At 40.1% G+C, this 21,528-nt stretch overlaps 1 protein-coding gene across 7 annotated transcripts in view; it reads left to right on the top strand.

Moving 5' to 3' along the window:
- ELMO1 (engulfment and cell motility 1) overlaps positions 1-21,528 on the top strand; it is a 582,500-nt gene that overhangs the window by 313,597 nt on the left and 247,375 nt on the right. For all 7 annotated transcript variants that reach the window (XM_015469368.3, XM_015469370.3, XM_059885500.1 and 4 more), the window contains one exon: positions 13,176-13,284. In XM_015469368.3, the coding sequence (XP_015324854.1) occupies positions 13,176-13,284 (109 nt within the window). The remainder of the gene's footprint in view (positions 1-13,175; positions 13,285-21,528) is intronic.

A 21,528-nucleotide genomic window follows, 5' to 3' on the forward strand; every position in this document is an offset into this window, starting at 1 on the left:
AGTATTCTTGCCTGGGAAATCCTATGGAGCCTGGCAGACTACAGTCCATGGGGTCGCAAAGAGTCAGACACAACTTAGCAACTAAACAACAGCAAATCATAAAATTAACTTAGGGACAGGCTCATCATCAGGCAAGCAAATTGGGGTTTGTATGGAAAGACTATTTCCAGGAACAGGGGACTTAGAATCAGAGCTGGTGCCCAATGTGCACAGAAGAGAAGGAACCTATGGGAGCATCACTACCTCGGAAACAGGAGTAGGCTTCTCTTTCATGACTTCAATTTGGAATGCTGGATTTGAAGGCCTTGGAATGTTGCCCCAATCACCTAAACCCAAAAGGGGGGATTCTGTGCCACCCCTTCATGGTAACAGGAGGGTGAGAAGTGGAGCATGGTGGGTATGTGGAGGGCATATTCCTTTGCTATGGAAGCTGGTTCCCAGACACATCACAGACATTTTTTTTCTGCTGGTTTTCATTCTCAGCATTTATAGGAAGCGTTTATAGCAAATACTTGCCAAGTGTTTTCCATAAACATGCAACTGAGGACATTTTTCACACATTCCAACGCTCTGTAAATGTTTGTTTTCACAATGCACAAAGAAGGTGAGCACACAGTTTCCCTGAGCAGACCTTTGAAATGTGGGCTTTGGTCCAGAGAGCATTCCCTTCTGAGTTTGTCCTTCATCTGCCATGTTGGCCGTGCACAGCAGTAGTTCCTCAAGAGAGTTTCTAAATGAAGTTTCCTCCTCCGCTTAGATTCCTAGCTGCATGGCTGTATGGCAAGTAACTTCTGGGTCCTGAGTACTCCCATGATGAAGAAAGGAGTGAGGTCCGAGGTTGCTGGGAACATACAGAAGTCGTTGCTTCTGAAATAGGATGGGGAATGTGGGTCACGGGATGAGAAGATGATTAGAACTCAGGATGCATGTGAATGTACAGAAATAATAGATTATGGAAACTCCCATGTTCAATTCTCACAAGCTAGTGGTCACCATAAAGGATGGTGATGGACCCTCGGTGGGCCTGGCTGGAGTTGTACCCTGTACTATTCATTCACTTGTTTGATAATTGTTCATTAATGAGCACTAGTCTTTGGAAGGACTGATGCTGAAGCTGAAACTCCAATACTTTGGCCACCTCATGCAAAGAGTTGACTCATTGAAAAAGACTCTGATGCTGGGAGGGATTGGGGGCAGGAGGAGAAGGGGACAACAGGGGATGAGATGGCTGGATGGCATCACCGACTCGATGGACATGAGTTTGCGTGAACTCCGGGAGATGGTGATGGACAGGGAGGCCTGGCGTGCTGCGATTCATGGGGTCGCAAAGAGTCGGACATGACTGAGTGACTGAACTGAACTGAACTGAACTGAGTGTATGTATGATTTTGCTGCAGTGTGGGAGATCCACAGGTGACTAACATGTGGTTTCTGACCCTAAAGGCTCAGCCCCATTAGGGGAAATAAGGCATATATGAAAAGTGAAAGTGAAAGTCACTCAGTCATGTCCGATTCTTAGCAACCCCATGGACTGTAGCCCACTAGGCTCCTCTGCCCATGGAATTCTCCAGGCCAGAATATTGGAGTGGGTTGCCATTCTCTTCTCCAGGACATCTTCCCAATCCAGGAATTGAATCCAAGTCTCACACATTACAGGTGGATTCTTTACTCATTGAGCCACATTTGGAGCAGAAAGTGAGAAGTGCAGTGAGAAATAAGGTAAATTTCTCACAGATAAAGGGATGAGGTTTTAGACAAAGGAATTGCATAAGATTTTATGAAGAAAGTAGCACTGGCTTGGGTTCAAAGGAGAAGGACAATTTAGACAGGCACAGGAGGAGAGGGGACGGTGGGGAGGTGTCAGGGGAAGCAGTTCTGGACTGCTGGGAACCCACATCTGGACCAACTTCTATAGGCAGGCTGTCTCATCACAGAGATCTCTCATTTGGCAGAAGTAGCCAAAGTTTGGGATGCCTATGTAGAATCAGATATAATGAGATAAATTCCATCTAAAAAGCTAGATTTAATAGAAGATAGATTCTCTTTTCACATGCCTTTAACTTGAAGTAAAACAATGTATGACCTAATTTAATTAGATTTCAATAAGTAATTTTCCCATTGTAGCTAACTTAATATGTATATAATTGGAAAATTGACACTCTTTTCTGTTTGAAAATGCTTCTGCAAAGGCCAATTTATTATTGTCCAGAAGATGATGATGGAAAATAGTTCTCTCTTCCTCACCTTTCCATCCCCTCATGTCCATATTTCCAAAACAGAGTGAATTTATAAATCTGTAAGCCAAGTGAGAAAACAGGTGTGATCTATTTCATCACTAGCTCTCCTGAAATGTGTTTGTTTAGTAAAGCAAGTTATATCCAAATAAATTTCAGTGTAACATAGCTTTAAGACTGCAATAACTGTTAAGACAGTGGTGACAATTTCTCAGTAAGAAATCAGGCTTGAGAAATGTCAAGCCTAATTTTTCATCTAAAAGTGACTGTCAGACAATGCCAAACATCTTGGTGTCTTTGTATTCCATTGAAGGAGACAGGAGGCATTTGTATTCAGTAATGCAACGCTGAGTGAGTCAAAATTCTGCCTTGTGATCGTGTGATTTATTGTTAATATTGCCCAAGATACGGAGGGGCTTCTCTGCCTTCATCCGGCATCCATTTCCCAGTTGTAATTAATCTTTATTACATTGCATAGCTCACCTCTGGTTTGGAATGTTAAAGAGATGCCTCAGAATAGAGTCTGGAATCAGTTTCTTCTCCAAGTTTCACCCTCTTGATGAAGCTAAGCCTGCCTGCCCACTGCATCTTATATGCACCTTCATCCCAGAAAGTCCTATTTCTGTGTAAAAAATGCAAACAATATAGAAGGACACAAAAGAGGTACATAGCAAGTGAACATCTGCCCTACACGTGAATATCTGACCTGCCATGCCTTTATGTCTTCCAAACAGATTACAAGTCCCTAAAGAAGGTATTTTATCTATATGTGTATTTTTAGCATCTGGCAAGTTACTTAGCAATAATCAATGCTTAAAGAAATGCTTGTTGGATGAATTACTCAATCAAAGGGTATGAAGGAGAGTGGGGCTAGAATTCAAATGACACATTTGGGGAAGTATTTTGCTTTTCAAAATGTGATCTTTGGACCAGCGTCATCAGCATCTTCTGGGAACTGGTTAGCAGTGCAGGACCTCAGGCTTACCCCAGACTGCTGGATCAGAATCTGTATTTTAACAAGATCTTCAGGTGAGCAGTGAGTGCTTGAAGGTTTGAGCTGACCTACAGTTGTCCTGTTTATCTGCAGTATAATTAAAAATGTGAGCTTTCACAAATAAATGCAAGGAAAGCTATGTGATTTGCATTTATGCCATATGCAGCGGAGCCCTTATTCATCAGTGTATACTGGGGACTTTGTAAGGCCTTCATGTTTCACTCCCTTGAGTGTGGCTGTCCTTGGGTGTCCTGTAGGAGTGTCATCCTGAGCCGTTTTGGAACTATGTCCTCTAGTGCCCATATCTGGTTAGTCCTAAGCCCCAGTTTGGAGACAGACACATTTCATGTCACCCAAGAAACCGTTTAAACTGCAGTGTAGAAATCATACCTTGCTGGCATATCACATTTTAACTGTTACTCAATGTCTGAGGTGTGGTTTCCTTATGTGTAACATATCCTGCTTTGACGGCTTATGAAGACTAGAAGAGTTAAAACGCTTAACAGTTTGCACATAGTAATCAGTCCATATATATTCATTCTTTTTTTTTCCCGCACTGGGGCAAAATTCACATAACATAAAATTAACAATTTCAGAGTGAACTTTTAAGTGATATTTGGCATATTCACTATGTTATGCAAACATCACCTCTGTCTGGTTTTAAGACATAAATTATCCTCACCCTGAAAGGAAACCATATACCCATTAAGTAGTTGTTCCCCATTCTCCTTCCCCCCAGCCCCTGGCCACTACCAACTGCATTCTCTTTCTATGGGTTTTATTTAATTATTATTAATAATATTTTTTATTAGTCACAGGAAAAAAAACCCCAAAACTCAGATTTTTAAATTTCTTCTTCTTTCTACTCTCATTGCTTTTCACATCCTTAAAAACAGGAGGTTTGCTAATGATGGAAACTGGAAGGAGAGACGTGGTATAACTTTAAAAACAGTGGTTCATAAAATGTGGTCCCAAATTAGCAGCATCCACATTGCCTGGGAACTTGTTAGAAAATGTAGATTCTTGGGTTTGCCCCAGAAGAGCTGAATCATAACTCTGAGGGTGGGGCCCAGCAATCTGAGTTTTAATAAGCTTCCAGATGATTCTAATGCCTGCTTCAGTTAGAGAACCACTGCTTTAAATAAACCAGATGTTGCCTCTCCAAGCGTCTATGGGTCACTACACGTGCCTCACACCTTTACCATTCTTGGGCCCAAGAACACATGTACTGACCTAGGAGAGGTGGTCTTCCAGCCCAGAGAGAGGAGATCTTCCAACCCGGTTTCTTCGATGCAGGCATCAGCTAGGGAATTCCTCCTGCTATCCTCTGGCCCCTGGAACAGTCAACAGAGCTGTTGCCGCGACTTCCTCCAGTGACAGCGGCATCATTGTGCAGGCACAGGTGCAAACACAAGTCATCTCTGCTGTTATTTAATCCTTTCCCCTCTTGGTGCTCCCTGACTTCATGTTTAAAGGGAGGACTTCTCAGCAGCGTGTGGATGTGATTGCCCGCTGTGTTTCACACGTCCTATTTTTGTTGCACTATATCAGAGTGCAGGCAGCATTTCTTTTGGGTTGATTAATGTTCCATTCGAGGTCTATTATGAACCTCCAGGCTTTAATTACTACACCATTACCCAGTCAATTCCTTGCCATTTTATATTTATGGCCTTTATTATGCCTCTGTATGTGCAATTGCCTAATTTTATTCTGAAAGAATTTCACCTCATTAGCTGGGTTTTATACTATTCTTCTCATTTGTCCAGATTGTTATTTATCTCAGTTCCCTGTGTGTGCTTTCCACTTTGGTTTTTCACCAGTCTGAAAATGGTGAAAAAAAATCTCCTTTTCCTGAGATGCATTGTTCTTTTGCTCTTGGAAACTGCTCCTTAAGTTTTTGCAAACTCTTCTGCAGATGGTCTTTTCCTTGGTGATCTGTTACTCCGACTCTTATCTGGTTGCTCCATTTGAATTGCTGGGTATCATTGGCCCTTCAGAAGGCCTAGAGGTCTGGCTTTTCAGCCCTGGGCATACAATGGACAGTGATCTCTCTCTAAAGGGCCAACTAAGGTTCAGGGCGAAGTTTTTTTCTCTTTCTTAAAGACTATGCTGCTAAAAATAATTTTTAAATGAACTCTAAAATGCTTTGCTAACACTTCCTCCCTCAATCCCCCCAGTACCTCCAAAGAATTTAGAGTTCGAATCACTTGCTTTTATATTTTCTTAAGTTCCATCCCATACCTGCTAAGTCAAACTCTGGGGGAGCAATCCAGCTGTCTGTGTTTAATAAGCCCCCAAATAATTCCAATGCTCACTCAAGTTTGACAACTACCATTGTAAAAAGATGCTGAAAGAACTTCAAGAAACCTAAGTCAGAAATATTTATTCCACCCAAGTTCTTGCTTTCCCAAAGAGCAAGATTAATAATTTCTATACCAGTTGTGACTGGGTTTTTTTGTTTTATTTTTTTCAACATCTTTACCCTAGAGTTATAAGAATATTTCAGTAAGACAAGAGCTCATGTAATTACTATAGTAATAGTAGATCAGTCGTCTCCCTCATTGAGTATTTGAGATGTCTCAGGCACTGAGATCTTTTCCTCCATTTTCTGTTTCCATTTAATCTTTACAGCCCTTTGTGGGTGGGTATTCCTATTTCTGTTTTTGTGGGAGAAAACTGAGATTAAGAATGTCATTATCAAGTCACCAAATCTATTAGAAGTAGATGCAGGGAAACCGTATCTGTCTAGAGCCACATTTTCTAGTCATTTGTTACCTTGATAAGAACTTTCCTGATCAAAGCTTTATTATAATTATCTCACCCTCTCCTTTTTCAGTAAAAGTTAGTATCATGTGTTTCAGTAGGAGTCAGTAACCAGGAATGTGTGCTTTAGTGTTAGACACTCTGAGTCCCTGAGCTGGGTCTGCTTATTTCTGTTACATGAACCCTGGGCAAATTATACCACATCTTTTTGCTTCAGTTTCTCCATCTGTAAAGTGGAACAGTGCAGTATTCCTGTCTCACAGCAGTATATGTACCTTAAATGAGATAATCAGTGAAATCATTTAGAACAAAGTCTGGGAAATAAAAGTTCTTGATAAATATTAGGTTCTGTTTCTCTTTTTCTCCCATCTTGTCTGTGCCTTTAAAGCTATTTACTTTGGGGCTCACTATGCTCATCTGTGAAGAAGTGGTGGTAGATTGGGTAGACTGACTGCCTGGGATTCTGATTTGCTCTGGTTTATTTTCCTGCTTGGCATACTTTCTATGGTTGTAATATTACTTTGTTCTCTGCACACTTAAAAGCATATTAGGGATTTGGCATGCCTGTTTAATTTTTAGGGACTTGCTCAAAATTCATGATCATGATTAAGGTCTTGTGCAGCCCATTTGAGGTAGCTCAGTGCTCTTTCTAGAGCTTTCCCTCTGGCTTTCTGGTACCAATCACCATTATCCTTGGTACAAAGGGAAATGTAGGAGGTGGCTCGCTCTTGTCTCCCAAATTCCTGTGGATGTAAGACCCCACCCCCCAAGGCGGCCTTACACGTTGATTCAGAAAATATCTGGGTGTCAATGATGAGATCTAAGGGCTAACACTTCATTCTGGGGTGTTCCATGATTCTATTACTAATGTAGAAGTACTGCTGTGTTGGGGATAGGGAGGGGACTTGTTGATACAGTAAAGGTCTTTATTTTTTATTTATTGGTTTAACAAGGGAGAAGATTGGCATTTTCTCTAGTGGGTGAAGAGACAAGTTTTTGCAGAGCTTGTGGGGTTGACAAGGCTCCGAGGACAGGTTCCTATGGTGACTGTAACTGTTTAGTCTTGGGATTTTATTGCCAAAACTATCAGACTGTGATTTGTGTTTCGGGGTCCTTTCTCATTGTCTGTACTTGTATACGGAGAAGGCAGTGGCACCCCACTCCAGTACTCTTGCCTGGAAAATCCCATGGACGGAGGAGCCTGGTAGGCTGCAGTCCATGGGGTCGAGAAGAGTCCGACACGACTGAGCAACTTCACTTTCACTTTTCCCTTTCATGCATTGGAGAAGGAAATGGCAACCCACTCCAGTGTTCTTGCCTGGAGAATCCCTGGGACGGGGGAGCCTGGTGGGCTGCCGTCTATGGGGTCGCACAGAGTCGGACACGACTGAAGCGACTCAGCAGCAGCAGCAGCACTTGTATATCCTCGTGTATAACTTGTATAACCCCGTGGAAGATGCCTGCTTGAATACAAGCACCTCGGACCTTCTATCTTGTATTTCTGGTGTAAGTAGGTTCACACACTGTCTTTGGTGGCCTGTGAGGAGACCTTGAGGCTTCCTGTGACACTCAGAGTCGAAGTGGCGTGCACAAGAAGTCTCCACAGATGAGAGGAGATGGAGGAAGTCCCTGAGGCTTGCTCCAGGGCTGGCTACAGGGAAAGCTGAATGAACCGGACTCACCCCAGATGAGCCTCACTCAGGAAAAGGTGGAGGAAAGTGTGCCAGGGACAATGTAAATGTCAGCAATGTGATGCTGAGGCTAAGGGGGAAGGGTGGTCCCAGAAGCCAGAGGAGGGCAGTTATTAGAGTGTGGCTGGCCTTGTTCTCAGCTCGTAATAGTCACTCCCAAGCCAGAGAGGTTTGTCATCTGCACCAGTGCAGAAGAAGAACTCAAAATGCATGAAAACAAAGCCTGTAGGGACACTCTGCACAAAGTCATTCACCCAGGTAATTGTTACTGACCCTCGGGGGATAAATGAACCAAGAGAGAACCTTATACCTTTGTCTAGGAGGGGCTGGGATTTATAGACCCACTTCAGTGAGATAGAGGAAATTGATCAAAGTTCCCTTAGCCTCTTGAGACCAAGAAATCCATTGAGTTTCATGGCAAAGTGTATGTGAAAGCAATTTGTAAGCTATAATGGGGCAGAAAGAGATTTGGAAATTGAAGACCTTAAAAATTGAATTCCAGGAGTGACCTAGGTATGATCTAAGCAGGTCACCTCTTCCTGTTGTTTCAGCTTTCCTAAGAGAATAATAATAGTATCTGCCTCATTAATCTTATAGACTTGTTGGGGTCAGTGGATAGAATGTATGTAAATATACTCTGTAAACTTGAAGTATTTGATCAAATGTTTTATACTTAATATTGCATAAATATCCAGTGTTTTATAAAATATGCAGACAGTTACAACTTCTTTTGCTGTATGAAATATTCTAAGGTAAGTGATAATAGAAAGTTTAAATATGTATTCCACCCATCGAGGTTTCTGTTACAGTTTGTTTGCTCTTAAAACCAAAGAGTGAGGCGAAAAAATAAAGATGAAAAATATGCTTTGATATTTCCAGATAGAGGCCTAAGTATGTCAGATAAACATGGATAGTACCAGAATGTTGAAATTGAAAACAGATATATTAGTATATTAAGTTAAAAAAACTACTGTCTAAGAATGATCTCTCACTATAGTAATATCTTATTAGTAATATTCATAATTTAGTCTTTTCTGAATATTTTTGTGACAATGTTGACCTTAAAGCCCATGCAGGTAACTAACTTGAATGATATGTGTCAGTCTTGTCTAAAAAAACCAGTAAAGAAGGAGAGTTTATTTTTCTTCAGGTGGGTAAATATGATAAGATGGATGGTACATTAAAAAGTGAAGAGCAGGGCTTTTCCAAGCTGATTTACATATTGGTTACTTAAATTACTCCTTAATTTAGTGCCTGCTAATAAACAGTGCCTTGGAAATGTTCGGAACATTTATTGGCTGCAGTAATTCCACGTGCAGTGTATTCAGATCACATCCTCATTAAATATTGATGTGCTCATGAAATGTTGATGGAATGTTAATGTGAAATGCCAGGGAGTGTCAGTGGGAGCCACAGGCTGGCTGAAAACCACCTGTCTCCTGTCTTTTCTTTCTGTTCTGTCTTCTGCTGGGTTTCCTCCCTTCGTTTCCCCATCATCCACAGATTCAGATTTGCTCCTTGATGGGGCTGTCTCAGATACAAATATTTTCAAAGAGAAATGAAAATTCACTGATGGATGGGAATACGGTCGTTCTTCCCTTCTGCTTTTCTGAACTGGAATTTCTGGTTAGAACCAGAAAAGATTCACCTAAAAGGAAGAAGTGATTCAGGCTCAGTTGAATGAGACTGTTCACATTCAGGCAGATTTCCAGAAAAGACCATGAACAGGGGCAGAGCCGTTCAAGGACTCCAGTGCTGGTCCTTTCTGCTTGGCAGGAAAAGGGATTTAGTTGGAGTTTATGATGAGCTTTCTGAGAGAAAAAAGTAACTAACTCAGAATGTGTGTTGACTAAGGAGACTGTAAGAATTTTTATGATGAATCTTAAGGACAGCAAAGGCTAGATTCATGCTGATAGTCAATGCATAATCATTTATGTGAGCATGTGCTGCAAATATTCCATGGACAGAGGAGCCTGGAGGGCTATAGTCCATGGGGTTGCAAAGAGTCGGACATGACTGAGTGACTGAGCAAGCATACACTTGCTGCAAACGGTTGACAAGTCCCACAAAATGGGATAGTTCATCAACTTCTTGGACAATCATAAGGGTGATAAAGCCACAATGATGAAGGCTTTGAAAACTGCCCCTGATGCAGCAAGTGGAACTGTTTCTGTTGTGATTGGGGTTGGGTATACCTGTGATGCTGGAAGGAACATCCTCAAATGGAAATGGTTGATTTGTTTGTGATACTGTCAATGCGTATGATTATGTGTGTGTATATTTCTGTGTGTTATTGTTATAGTGTTTGTGAGGAAAACAATGGGAGCACATTCGTTTTGAAATTCTACTCCTTTGGGTTTTTTTAATTAATTTATTTTTGAAGTGAACTATTTTTAGTCTTTATTGAATTGGTTACAATATTGTTTCTGTTTTATGTTTTGTTTTTTCTTGCTGGTGAGGTGTGTGGGATCTTAACTCCCTGACAAGGGGTCAAACCTGATCCGCCTACATTGGAAGACATACTCTTAGCCACGGGACTGCCAGGGAAGTCCCTACTCCTTTGTTTTTAAACCATTCTCCATATCCTGTGCTGCCTCATGTTACTTTGCTATTTGGAACCTGTCTGTGTAAATAAAACAGCACTTTGATTTACTTTTCCTTCTTCCCCTTTTAATTTTCTCCTTTTTTCTTCACTTCTTCCAAACGGTCTTCCTGTTATCCGTCTTTCCTAAGCACTTTCCATATTCATTTCTTGTGTGTTCATTCTCCTTGCCTTTTTTGATCACTTACTGTGTAATGAGTGCACCCTCGCAGTCAGAGCCGAGCCACCTTCGTCTCTGCCAGGGATGCTATAGGCCTTCCGCAAGGACTGCACTTTCTTTCTTAGGCCCTACTATCCATTCTTTACACTTGTAGATCTTTCAAAACAAATCAGACCATGTTGCTCACTTGTCTCAACTTCCAGGTTAGCATCTCAGAATTTGAAAATGACACCCACTGGAGCCCTGGGGCAGTGGTTTCAGCCAACCTCTACACCCTCTGGCTCTCTCTTCCCTGCTCGGCCTCCTGGAATCCTAATACTGCCCGGCACAGCTCCAGACCCCTCCACATTGTAGACCAGGCTACGTGAGGAGACTGTATCTGAAACATACCCTACTCAACTCAGCGGCTCTGTCCTTGATCTCTGCCTGGACTATTCTTTCTCCTAGACCTTGACATGCAAACTCTGTTTCACCCCTTGATTCCTAGTAGTCACCTGGTTATCTGTACTCGCCTCTGCAGGTCTTTCTTGTTACTCTTTACCACCTCAACCAGTTCATCTTTTTGGTAGCACTTGTTATAAACTATAATTACCTCTTTTTCAAAAAGTATATTAATTTTTTAATTGATGGAAATTGCTTTACAATTTTGTGTTGCTTTCTGCTGTAAAACAACACAGATCAGTCATATATGTGTGTGTGTGTGTGTGTGTGTGTATCCCTTCCCTCCCTCCCCTGCCTCCATCCCCGCCCTATACTGCTCTGCTCTAGGTCATCACAGAGCACCAGTCTGGGCTCCCTGTGTTATTTAGCAACTTCCCACTAATTCTTTTATACATGATAGTGTTTATATATCAGTGCTCTTCTCTCTGTAATTGCCTCTTTCATTTTGTCTGTCTGCCATGGTTAGAGTGGATGCTCCTATAGGTCAAAGCCCTGGTCTTGCTCTCCACTCTATGGGCCTAGGCATTTTTCTGGTAGACAGTAGGTATTCAATTACTACTATTGATTGAATGAATAAAACACCATTTCTTCCACTGAAGAAGTCATAGTGGTAAACGCTTCTGGGAGACACCTACTGAAGGTCCTATAGCTTTTAAGGAATTCCAGACAACCCCACTGGGAAAGTTATAGGGAGCTTCAGAGATGAATAAGCTGATTATTCTTTTTGTCAACATATGAATTTGAAGTTTGGCAACCTTAATTTTTTTTATTATTATTGTGTGCTTTAGAACAGTTGGCTAATAGCCCTTTACTCCTGAAGTAGAGTTTTCCCTTTTTTGTTTTACTTTTGTTTAATAAATGTGCTAAATGGCTCCCTTAGTTATGGTAGGAATATCTCAAACCAGCTTAAGGAAAGAAGATAATTTGTTAGATGGCACAAATAATTTTCAAAGGGAGGGTTGAGCAAATAAACCATAAATTTGGGGAGGTAGTTTTGCTCAGCACTCAAATGCTGCCACGGCCACCCCTGCCTCTGCTCTATTTCCCCTTGCATTTTGACTTGCTTTTCTTTTCCTTTTTTTTTTTTTTGCAGACTCACTTTCAGGTAGTTCCTACACTCATACCTCTTGGGTAATATAAGCATAGTTGGGTCAATTTTCCCAATTATGGTGCTAAGTCTCAGGGAAGAACTCTGGATGGTCCATTTTTGTGTCACATGTCCATTAGGTGTGCTTGGTCAACTAATGCTGGGGTGAGCTCTTGTAAGAACATGGAAACTCCTGTGGGAAATATGTGATTAAATATAGGAGCTGAACCATTAAAAAAAAATGGAATAATACCATTTGCAGTAACATGGATGCAGTTAGCAATTATCAAACTAAGTGAAGTAAGCCAAAAAGAGAAATACAAATACTATATGATGTCACTTTTATGTGGAATCTAAAATATGAAACAAATGAACCTATTCTGAAACAGAATCATGTGGTTGCCAAGGGGAAGGGGATTGGAGGGGAGGGATGGAGTGGCAGGTTAGGATTAGCAGGATGTAAGCTTTTACATGGCTTCCCTGATAGCTCAGTTGGTAAAGAATCTACCTGCAATGCAGGAGACCCCAGTTTGATTCCTGGGTTGGGATGATCCACTGGAGAAGGGATAGGCTACCCACTCCAGTATTCTGACCTGGAGAATTCCATGGACTATACAGTCCATGGGGTTGCAAAGAGTCGGATGACTGAGCGACTTTCACTTTCTTTCAAACTTTTAGATATAGAATGGAGAGACAACAAGGTTCTACTGTATAGCATAGAGAACTGTATAGAATACAGTTCTATACAATATAGAATATCCCTATGATACACCATAGTGGAAAAGAATATTTGAAAAAAAAAGAAAGAAACTGTAGGAGCTGAAGTCGTTAAAGGAGAGTTGCTATTCCCAGGAAAGGGAAGATATGATTGGGAGAATAAGAGAGTGGTTTTGTTACTTAAGTAAAAAGTCTTTATTGTACTATTTTTAAAAACTCTCCATGGGCACCTCTGGGTAAGTGGAAACTGATGAGCAAAATATCCTCTTATAGAGTTGGAAGTGGTTTTTAGGAGATTTGGAAAACAAGAGGGTTTTCAGCCCTATATACAGAGACTATACTTAGAGTACAATTTTGTTCTGCTCCCAAGAGACCTAGTTTGGTGGTCTGAAGTGGATCTGTGTCTCTATTACAATACAGCCAACACTTTTGATGTTTTCTGTAAACTGACTTCCCTTTCTGACCTCCTTCCTTTCCTGCTTGCAGATTGTGCTTGAGAACAGTAGCCGAGAAGATAAGCATGAATGTCCCTTTGGCCGCAGTAGTATAGAGCTGACCAAGATGCTGTGTGAAATCCTGAAAGTGGGCGAGCTGCGTAAGTACCCTCATTTCCCACAGGGTATGAAGCTTGGCAGAGATCCAGCTTCTGGGGGTGCCCACCTACAGTCAGGGTTCCCAAGGTGCTGACAGCTGAGCATGGGCATCATTCCCACGGACCAAACATTCTTTAACTCGGGTTTCCCGTGTATGTATTTCTGCATGTCTGCTCTAGGAATAAATACTAAAATCTACAGGAATGGAAAAATGTGCAGGTATTGTGACCAAATTTAAAATATTGTAAGAGTGTATATTGCTCTGTTTAGGAAAAGATCTATGGGTTTCTTTTTTAAAATTCCAGTTTTAAGCTACCAGTAGATCATTTTCTTTTTGCTTTTTGAAACATCTTTCTTATATAAAGAAAAATGGCACACTTTAATGAAATTCTCTTGCTTCCAAGTATTTTACTTGCTTATAATCCTTTCTCTATGAAAGATAGAATTATTGAAGGAAATGAGTAGCTGTGTGGTCAGAAATATGCTTATTGCTGTTTTCCTCCCTTACACAGTGTTACAGAATTTAAGAGAGGATACCTAGAAATAGAGAGCATGATAATTCTCTTGGCTTTTGCTCCCTTGCATAATTTGGTTTTAACCAGTTAAGGCAAATCTGATTTAACCTGGCCTGCAATCATTGTTAACACTGAGTCTCCCTATAGCAGCTAAATTCCATTCCCTATAACAGCTATAGAGCCGACACACATATAAATCTTTTCTTGTAGACTTAATAACATAGGCATCAGCAAAAGCTGTTTATACCAGAGGAATGTCTAGTGTTTGGTATTATTGTGAAAGCATAAATATTTAGTCACCTGTTTGAGAGCATAAAATAATGGTCTATAATGATTGATGGGAAGGAATCTAAAGATGAAATTGGAAAGGGGGTTATGTTTTATTTACAATGTAAAACTGACTACTATCACTGCTAAGGTAAATTTTAAAAATGTAGAACTTAATAAGGAAAAAAGCTAAGAATTTGAGCCTGTTTGACCAAGCACAGTGAGTGTTATCATCCTCCCAATGTGGGTGGGGGAAAGAAACCAAATTGGGTGTGGAACTCCCATGAAAGGTCATTACTTTCAGGTCATTACAAAGCCCAAATTAGGTCATTTTTGCATTAAAAGAGTAACAACCTATCCTGAGAGATGTCTGTGTAGTCTGTTTGGGTTCACTTATCACCAATGCTAACATTTCATTTTTACTTTAATCCTTGACCTGAGTTATCCTTCCTACTCATTTCACTAACTTGTAGAGACTTATGTCTGCTGTGCAGCTTACTAGGTATTCCACTGAAGAATTAAAGTCCTGAGTCAAAAAAATCCTCCTGAATTCCTCAGTCTGATAAGCATGACTATTTCCTGTTTATCTCAATTTGATGGGGAAAAGTCTAGAAAGTCACTTGCTAAAAGGCACTGATGACTATCCAAGATTTTCAGAAACGTGAACAGTCATGCTCTGCTTGGCTGGTATATCCTGTGTCCAGATTACTGCCTTGCAATGTCCTTTTCCTGTCCTGCCTTCATTTTTGTCTGCCCCAGTGGCCTGCTTTGGCTATCCTACTCTCATCTTGATGATAGCAGAAGGTAAGCTCTTGTGTGCTTTGACTGTCATACCCAGCTTTCTGCTTTTCTCCTTTGCCCAATGGGCATGTGTCCATTATGCTACAAGTTAGCACAGAGCAGAAATATGGTGGACTAGAGGGAGAATGTTGGGGACAACAGGCAGCGGGATTCTGTCTTGGCTACTTACGACATTTGTGTCCTTGAGTAACGAGTAGCAAACTTCACTACATGCTCATATTCCTACGTTTTCCCAGAAAGGGTTGGGGTGATGGTTTGAGTAGTTGCATTCATTTTGGCTTGATCACAAGTAACTTTGGTGTCTGAAATTGCAAGGGTTAAGTATGAGAGGAGTACCCTAGGAATAGGCAGTATTCAACCTCAGGAAACTAACTTGGACAGGATGGCCACATTTCAGGCTATATGTGGGCAAGATTAATGTGTATCTGATTTGGACTCTCCTCCCTGTCAATGGTGCCCCATCTGGTGTGTGGACAAGAACTTTTGTGACAAGAGTCTAAGCAGAGCATGCTGTTCATGTAAATGTCAGCTCTGTGCTTTGAGGGAGGGAATTGGTATAGATTAGGGGCTGACCTCTGCCTGGTATAGAGCACCCTCCCCAGATTTTTGAAGACCTGGTAGTCAAGCCAGGAACCAGGAGAGAATCCCATTCTGTGGGCTGAGGTAATCAAGTAAGAATGAAGGCAAATACCTTTGGGATCCCTGGAGGTGTTCCAGACACTATGCACCATTTCAGAAGGTGAGAACCTTCTGCTGCAGAGAAGGCCTCCAATATGCTGCTGCAACTTGCTTAGCACCAGGTCAGGTCTGGTTTCTGACATCTCCATGGCAGGCTTCCTTTCCTCTAAGATGAAAAATGCATCTATTCATTTGTTTAATAAAAATCTACTGATTAATTACAATATGCCAGAGACAATGTTGAACACTGTAGGTGCAAAGGTGAACCAGATATGGTCTCTGTCCCCAGGAATCAGTCTTCCACTTGAGAAAGTATATGAGTTGAAACTGATGTTTTTTCCTCTTAGCTATAAATGTGTGTTTATATATCCATAAATACATGTGTGTATATACACACACACCCATTATCTGATCTAAAGCATAATTTTCAAATTTCGATAGTTGAGCTTTCAGGATGACCTGTGTTCACCCTCTACTGACTGCAGAGCCCATTTCTGACATTTTGCAAGCCTACAAAAGACCCCCACATTTCTGAAGTCTTCATGCCCAAATTGGTTGTTTTCTACTCATAAAATATTAAAGGATTGCTACATTCTGATTGAGTGCTAGATAGCAAATGATGAAACACCCTGGAGTAAGAGGAAAATTGCTTTTTAATGGATTGCCTTTTGTTTGTTGCCATATTAAATAAGTTACTAATAGAAAAAGTAAATTTAAGCATACCTTACGTTGGAGGAGATGTCTGTTTTTCTTCTGAGGAAAATTAGGTTCACACACAAATCCATCTCCCTTTGGTCTGTGTGTGTTTGCTTTTCTCCATTCCCAAATCAATGATTTGTGTTAATAATTGACCGGGAAGATCACGGTCACATTACGTCTATGAGCAAGTACTGAGACGAAAGAAGTACTAATTAAAATTCTAACTCATTTTTCTACAGTAGTGGGAAGATTCAATTTTCTAGAAATGTTTTGCCTTTTGATTTAACTTAAGGTCTTTTGAGGGAACCCACTTCTGAAATACCAATTATATCTTAGTGTCTGAAGCAAACATATTAATGTTCAGTTAAATTACTAATACCTAATACTTATACACAAGGTTTTTTTGGATTACTTTTAAAAACGCATTGTTTTTCTGCATCCCAATTATTGGCATTGTAAGACGCAATGTTTAGTAGTGTAGTCTATAAAACAATGCCTCTTTATATTCTCAGAGCACTTTATCAAGGTATTTAATTGAAGTCTGTAATACCCCCAGGAGTTAACCAAGATCAATAGCATCTATTTTGATTAATGAAGAGAAGACTTGTGCTTTCTGCCTATTGTCTAAGGTCACTGAATTCAAACTGGTGTTCAGGTTGCTCAAAGAGTGGTTCAGAAAGAGGCAGGGAAGTCAAGTGTTTGCATTTTGGCATCTGAATGACCTAATTTGAATCATAGATCAGCTATTAATCAGATGCCTTGGGCATGCTTCTCTCTGTTCTGAGCTTTCTGGTTCCTTATCCATAAAATAAAGATACTGTCTACTGCATATTATTGTTGGGAGGGTTAAATGAGATCTTGGATGTGCTTTAGTTGGAAGATGATAGTCTTTTTTTCAAGTGATAGGATTTTACTTCCCGTAAACAAACAAACTGCCAAGTTAAGCCAAGAAGGGAAAGTGCTCTGATTTAAGTGACAACTGGAAGCAAGATCTGCAACCATATCCTTTGTTTCTTCATTCTGTACATTCTGTTGTTATTGTTCAGTCACTCAATCATGTCTGACTCTTCTGACCTCCACGGACTGCAGCACACCAGGCCTCCCTGTCCTTCACCATCTCCTGGAGCATGCTCAAACTCATGTCTGTTGAGTCAGTGATACCATCCAACCACCTCATCCTCTGTCGTCCCCTTCTCCTCCTGCCTTCAATCTTTCCCAGCATCAGGGTCTGTTCTAATGAGTTGGCTCTTCACTTCAGGTGGCCAAAATATTGGAGGTTCAGCTTCAGCATCAGTCCTTCCAATGAGTATTCAGGATTGATTTCCTTTAGAACTGACTGGTTTGATACCGGCTTTCTTCATGGGGCTTGTTTGAGGCACTTGTGTTCTCTTAGTTTCAATTTTAAAAATCACAAAAAGAAGAATCCTATTGACCTAGAGGTAGTCTCACATCCCCGTGGCCTGGGTTGTAGAATTGTCAGCCCCATGTAGAAGAATATTGAAGTAGAGGGAGAACGTTTTCAAAAGGAGAGGTGTGTTTGTGAATGTGGGGTGGGTGAGAATAGGCGAAAGCAGGAAATGGTTTCCTTACAAAGGAAAGGAGGCATGATACAGGCTAATCGATTCCTTATGAAGAAACCCTGCTCCTAACAGGAGCTAACAATGATAACTGTTGTTTTTGCTTTTGTAGTACTGTTTCAAAAGCAATAATAAGCTTTTTAGGAATGCAAAGAAAATTTGATTTCTGACACAAATAGGTTAATTACTTATCCTCTGGATAAGGATCCAACAGATAAGTTATACTCCAATTGCAGTTAGAGCTAGTATATTTATTTTTTATTTCGCATTCATTCAATAGCTAGAGCTCTTCCTCTATGTTGTTATTTAGTCACTAAGTGGTACCTCTTTTGAGACCCCATGGGTCCAGCCAGTCCTCTGTCCATGGAATTCTCCAGGCAAAAATGCTGGAGTGGGTAGCCATTTCCTTCTCCAGGAGATATTTCCGACCCAAGGATTGAACCCGGGTCTCCTGTTTGGCAGGAGGATTCTTTACCACGGAGCCACCTGGGAAAACTATACTCATGACGAGGACTTAGAACACACACTTCATCCTCTAGCAGTTCATGTGCTGACTGGAGAGTCTTTCATGTAAACAAATAATTATAAAGCATCTTACTATTTGTAGATTACATTTAAGATATATTAATGTTCCTAGGGGAACATTGTTTAGTTATTTTGTTCATGGAGAGCCATGCAGGCTGAGGAAGGGATATGACATCGCTCAAGAAGAGACTTTTTTTCTTTTTAATTTAGTTTTTACTGAAGGATAATTGCTTTACAGAATTTTATTGTTTTCTGTCAAACCTCAACATGAATCAGCCATAGGTATACATATTTCCCCTCCCTTTTGAACCTCCCTCCCATCTCCCTCCCCATCCCACCCCTCTAAGTTGATCCAGAGCCCCCGTTTGAGTTTCCTGAGCCATACAGCAAATTCCTGTTGGCTATCTATTTAACATACAGTAATGTAAGTTTCCATGTTACTCTTTCTATGCATCTCACCCTCTCCTCCCCTCTCCCCATGTCCATAAGTCTATTCTCTAGGTCTTTTTCTCCACTGCTGCCCTGTAAATAAGTTCTTCAGTACCATTCTTCTAGATTCTGTATATATGTGTTAGAATACGATATTTATCTTTCTCTTTCTGACTCACTTCACTCTGTATAATAGGTTCTAGGTTCATCCACCTCATCATAACTGACTCAAATGCGTTCCTTTTTATGGCTGAGTAATATTCCATTGTGTATATTACCACACCTTCTTTATCCGTTCATCTCTCAGTGGACATCTAGGTTGCTTCCATGTTCTAGCCATTGTAAATAGTGCTGCAATGAACAATGGGATACGTGTGTTCTTTTCAGTTTTGGTTTCCTCAGGGTATATGCCTAGGAGTGGGATTGCTGGGTCATATGGTGGTTTTATTCCTAGTGTTTTAAGGAATCTCCATACCGTCTGCCATAGTGGCTGTATCAGTTCACATTCCCACCAACAGTGCGAGAGTGTTCTTTTTTCTCTAAACCCTCTCCAGCATTTATTGTTTGTAGACATTTTGATGATGGCCATTCTAACTGGTGTAAGGTGATATCATTGTAGTTTTTACTTGCATTTCTCTAATAATGAGTGATGTTGAGCATCTTTTCATGCATTTGTTAGCCATCTGTATGTCTTCTTTGGAGACATGTCTGTTTAGGTCTTTTTCCCACTTTTTGATTGGGTTGTTTGTTTTTCTGGCATTGAGTTGTATGAGCTGCTTGTGTATTTTGGAAATTAATCCTTTGTCAGTTGTTTCATTTGCTATTATTTTCTCCCATTTAGAGGGTTGTCTTTCACCTTGCTTATAGTTTCCCTTGCTGTGCAAAAGCTTTTAAGTTTAATCAGGTCCCACTTATTTACTTTTGTTTTTATTTCTGATACTCTAGGAGGTAGGTCATAGAGGATCTTGCTTTCATTTATGTCGAGTGTTCTGCTTATGTTTTCCTCTAGTTTTGGTCTTACATTTTTGTAGTTTCTATTCTTACATTTATGTCTTTAATCCATTTTATCTTTGTGTCTGGTGTTAGGAAGTATTCTAATTTCATTCTTTTACATGTAGCTGTCCAATTTTCCCAGCACAATTTATTGAAGATGTTGTCTTTGCCCCAGTGTATACTCTTACCTCCTTTGTCAAAAATAAGGTACCCATAGGTGTGTGTGTTTATTTCTGGGCTTTCTATCTTGTTCCATTGGTCTATATTTCTGTTTTTGTGCCACTACCATACTGTCTTGATGACTGTAGCTTTGTAGTATAATCTGAAGTCAGGAAGGTTGATTCCTCCAGCTCCATTCTTCTTTCTCAAGACTGCTTTGGCTATTCGGGGTCTTTTGTGTTCCCATATGAATTGTGAAAGTTTTTGTTCTAGTTCTGTGAAAAATGCTATTGGTAATTTGATAGGGATCTCATTGAATCTGTAGGTTGTGTTTGGTAGTATAGTCATTTTCACAACATTGATTCTTCCTACCCAGGAACATGGAATATCTCTCCATCTGTTTATGTCATCTTTGATTTCATTTTTTGTGTCTTATAGTTTTCTATGTACAGTTCTTTTTGTCTCCATAGGTAAGTTTATTCCTAGATATTTAATTCTTTTATTGCAATGGCAAATAGGATTGATTCCTTAATTTCTTTCTGATTTTTCATTGTTAGTATATAGAAATGCAAGTTACTTCTGTGTATTGATTTTGTATCCTGCAACTTTGCTAAATGCACTGATTAACTCTAGTAATTTTCTGATACTATCTTTAGGGTTTTCTATGTACAGTATCATGTCATCTGAAAACAGTGAGATCTTTGCTTCTTCTTTTCTGATCTGGATTTTATTTCTTATTCTTCTCTGATTGCTGTAACTAGGACTTCCAAAACTATGTTTAATAACAGTGGTGAAACTGGAGACCCTTATCTTGTTCCTGATCTTAGGGGAAATACTTTCAGTTTTTCACCATTGAGAATAATGTTTGCTTTAGGCTTATCATATATGGCCTTTACTCAATTGAGGTAGGTTCCTTCTATGCCCATTTTTTGAAGAGTTTTAATCATAAATGGGTGCTGAATTTTGTCAGATGCTTTTTCTGAATCTGTTGAGATTATCATATGATTTTTATCTTTCAATTTGTTAATATGGTATATCACATTGATTGATTTGCGTATATTAAAGAATCTTGCTTTCCTGGAATAAACCCAACTTGATCATGGTGTATGAGCTTTTTGATGTGTTGCTGATTTCTATTTGCTAAAATTTTTTTGAGGATTTTTGCATCTATGTTCATCAGTGATATTGGCCTGTAGTTTTCTTTTTCTGTGTTGTCTTTGTTTGGTTTGGTATCAGGGTGATGGTGATCTTGTAAAATGAGTTTGGAAGTGTTCCTTTCTCTGCAGTTTTTTGAAAGAGTTTTAGAAGGATACGCACTAGCTCTTCTCTAAATGTTTGATAGAATTCTCCTGTGAAGCTATCTGGTCCTGGGCTTTTGAGTTTTGGGGAGATTTTTTTTATCACAGCTTCAATTTCAGTGCTTGTAATTGGGCTGTTGATAATTTCTATTTCTTCCTGGTTCAGTCTTGGAAGATTGAACTTTTCTAAGAATCTGTCCATTTCTATCCATTTTATTGCCATATAGTTGTTCGTAATAGTCTCTTATAATCCTTTGTATTTCTGCATTGTCTGTTGTAACCTTTCCTTTTTAATTTCTAATTTT

This window comes from Bos taurus, chromosome 4, assembly GCF_002263795.3.
Source record: "Bos taurus isolate L1 Dominette 01449 registration number 42190680 breed Hereford chromosome 4, ARS-UCD2.0, whole genome shotgun sequence".
Taxonomy (NCBI): Eukaryota; Metazoa; Chordata; class Mammalia; order Artiodactyla; family Bovidae; genus Bos; species Bos taurus.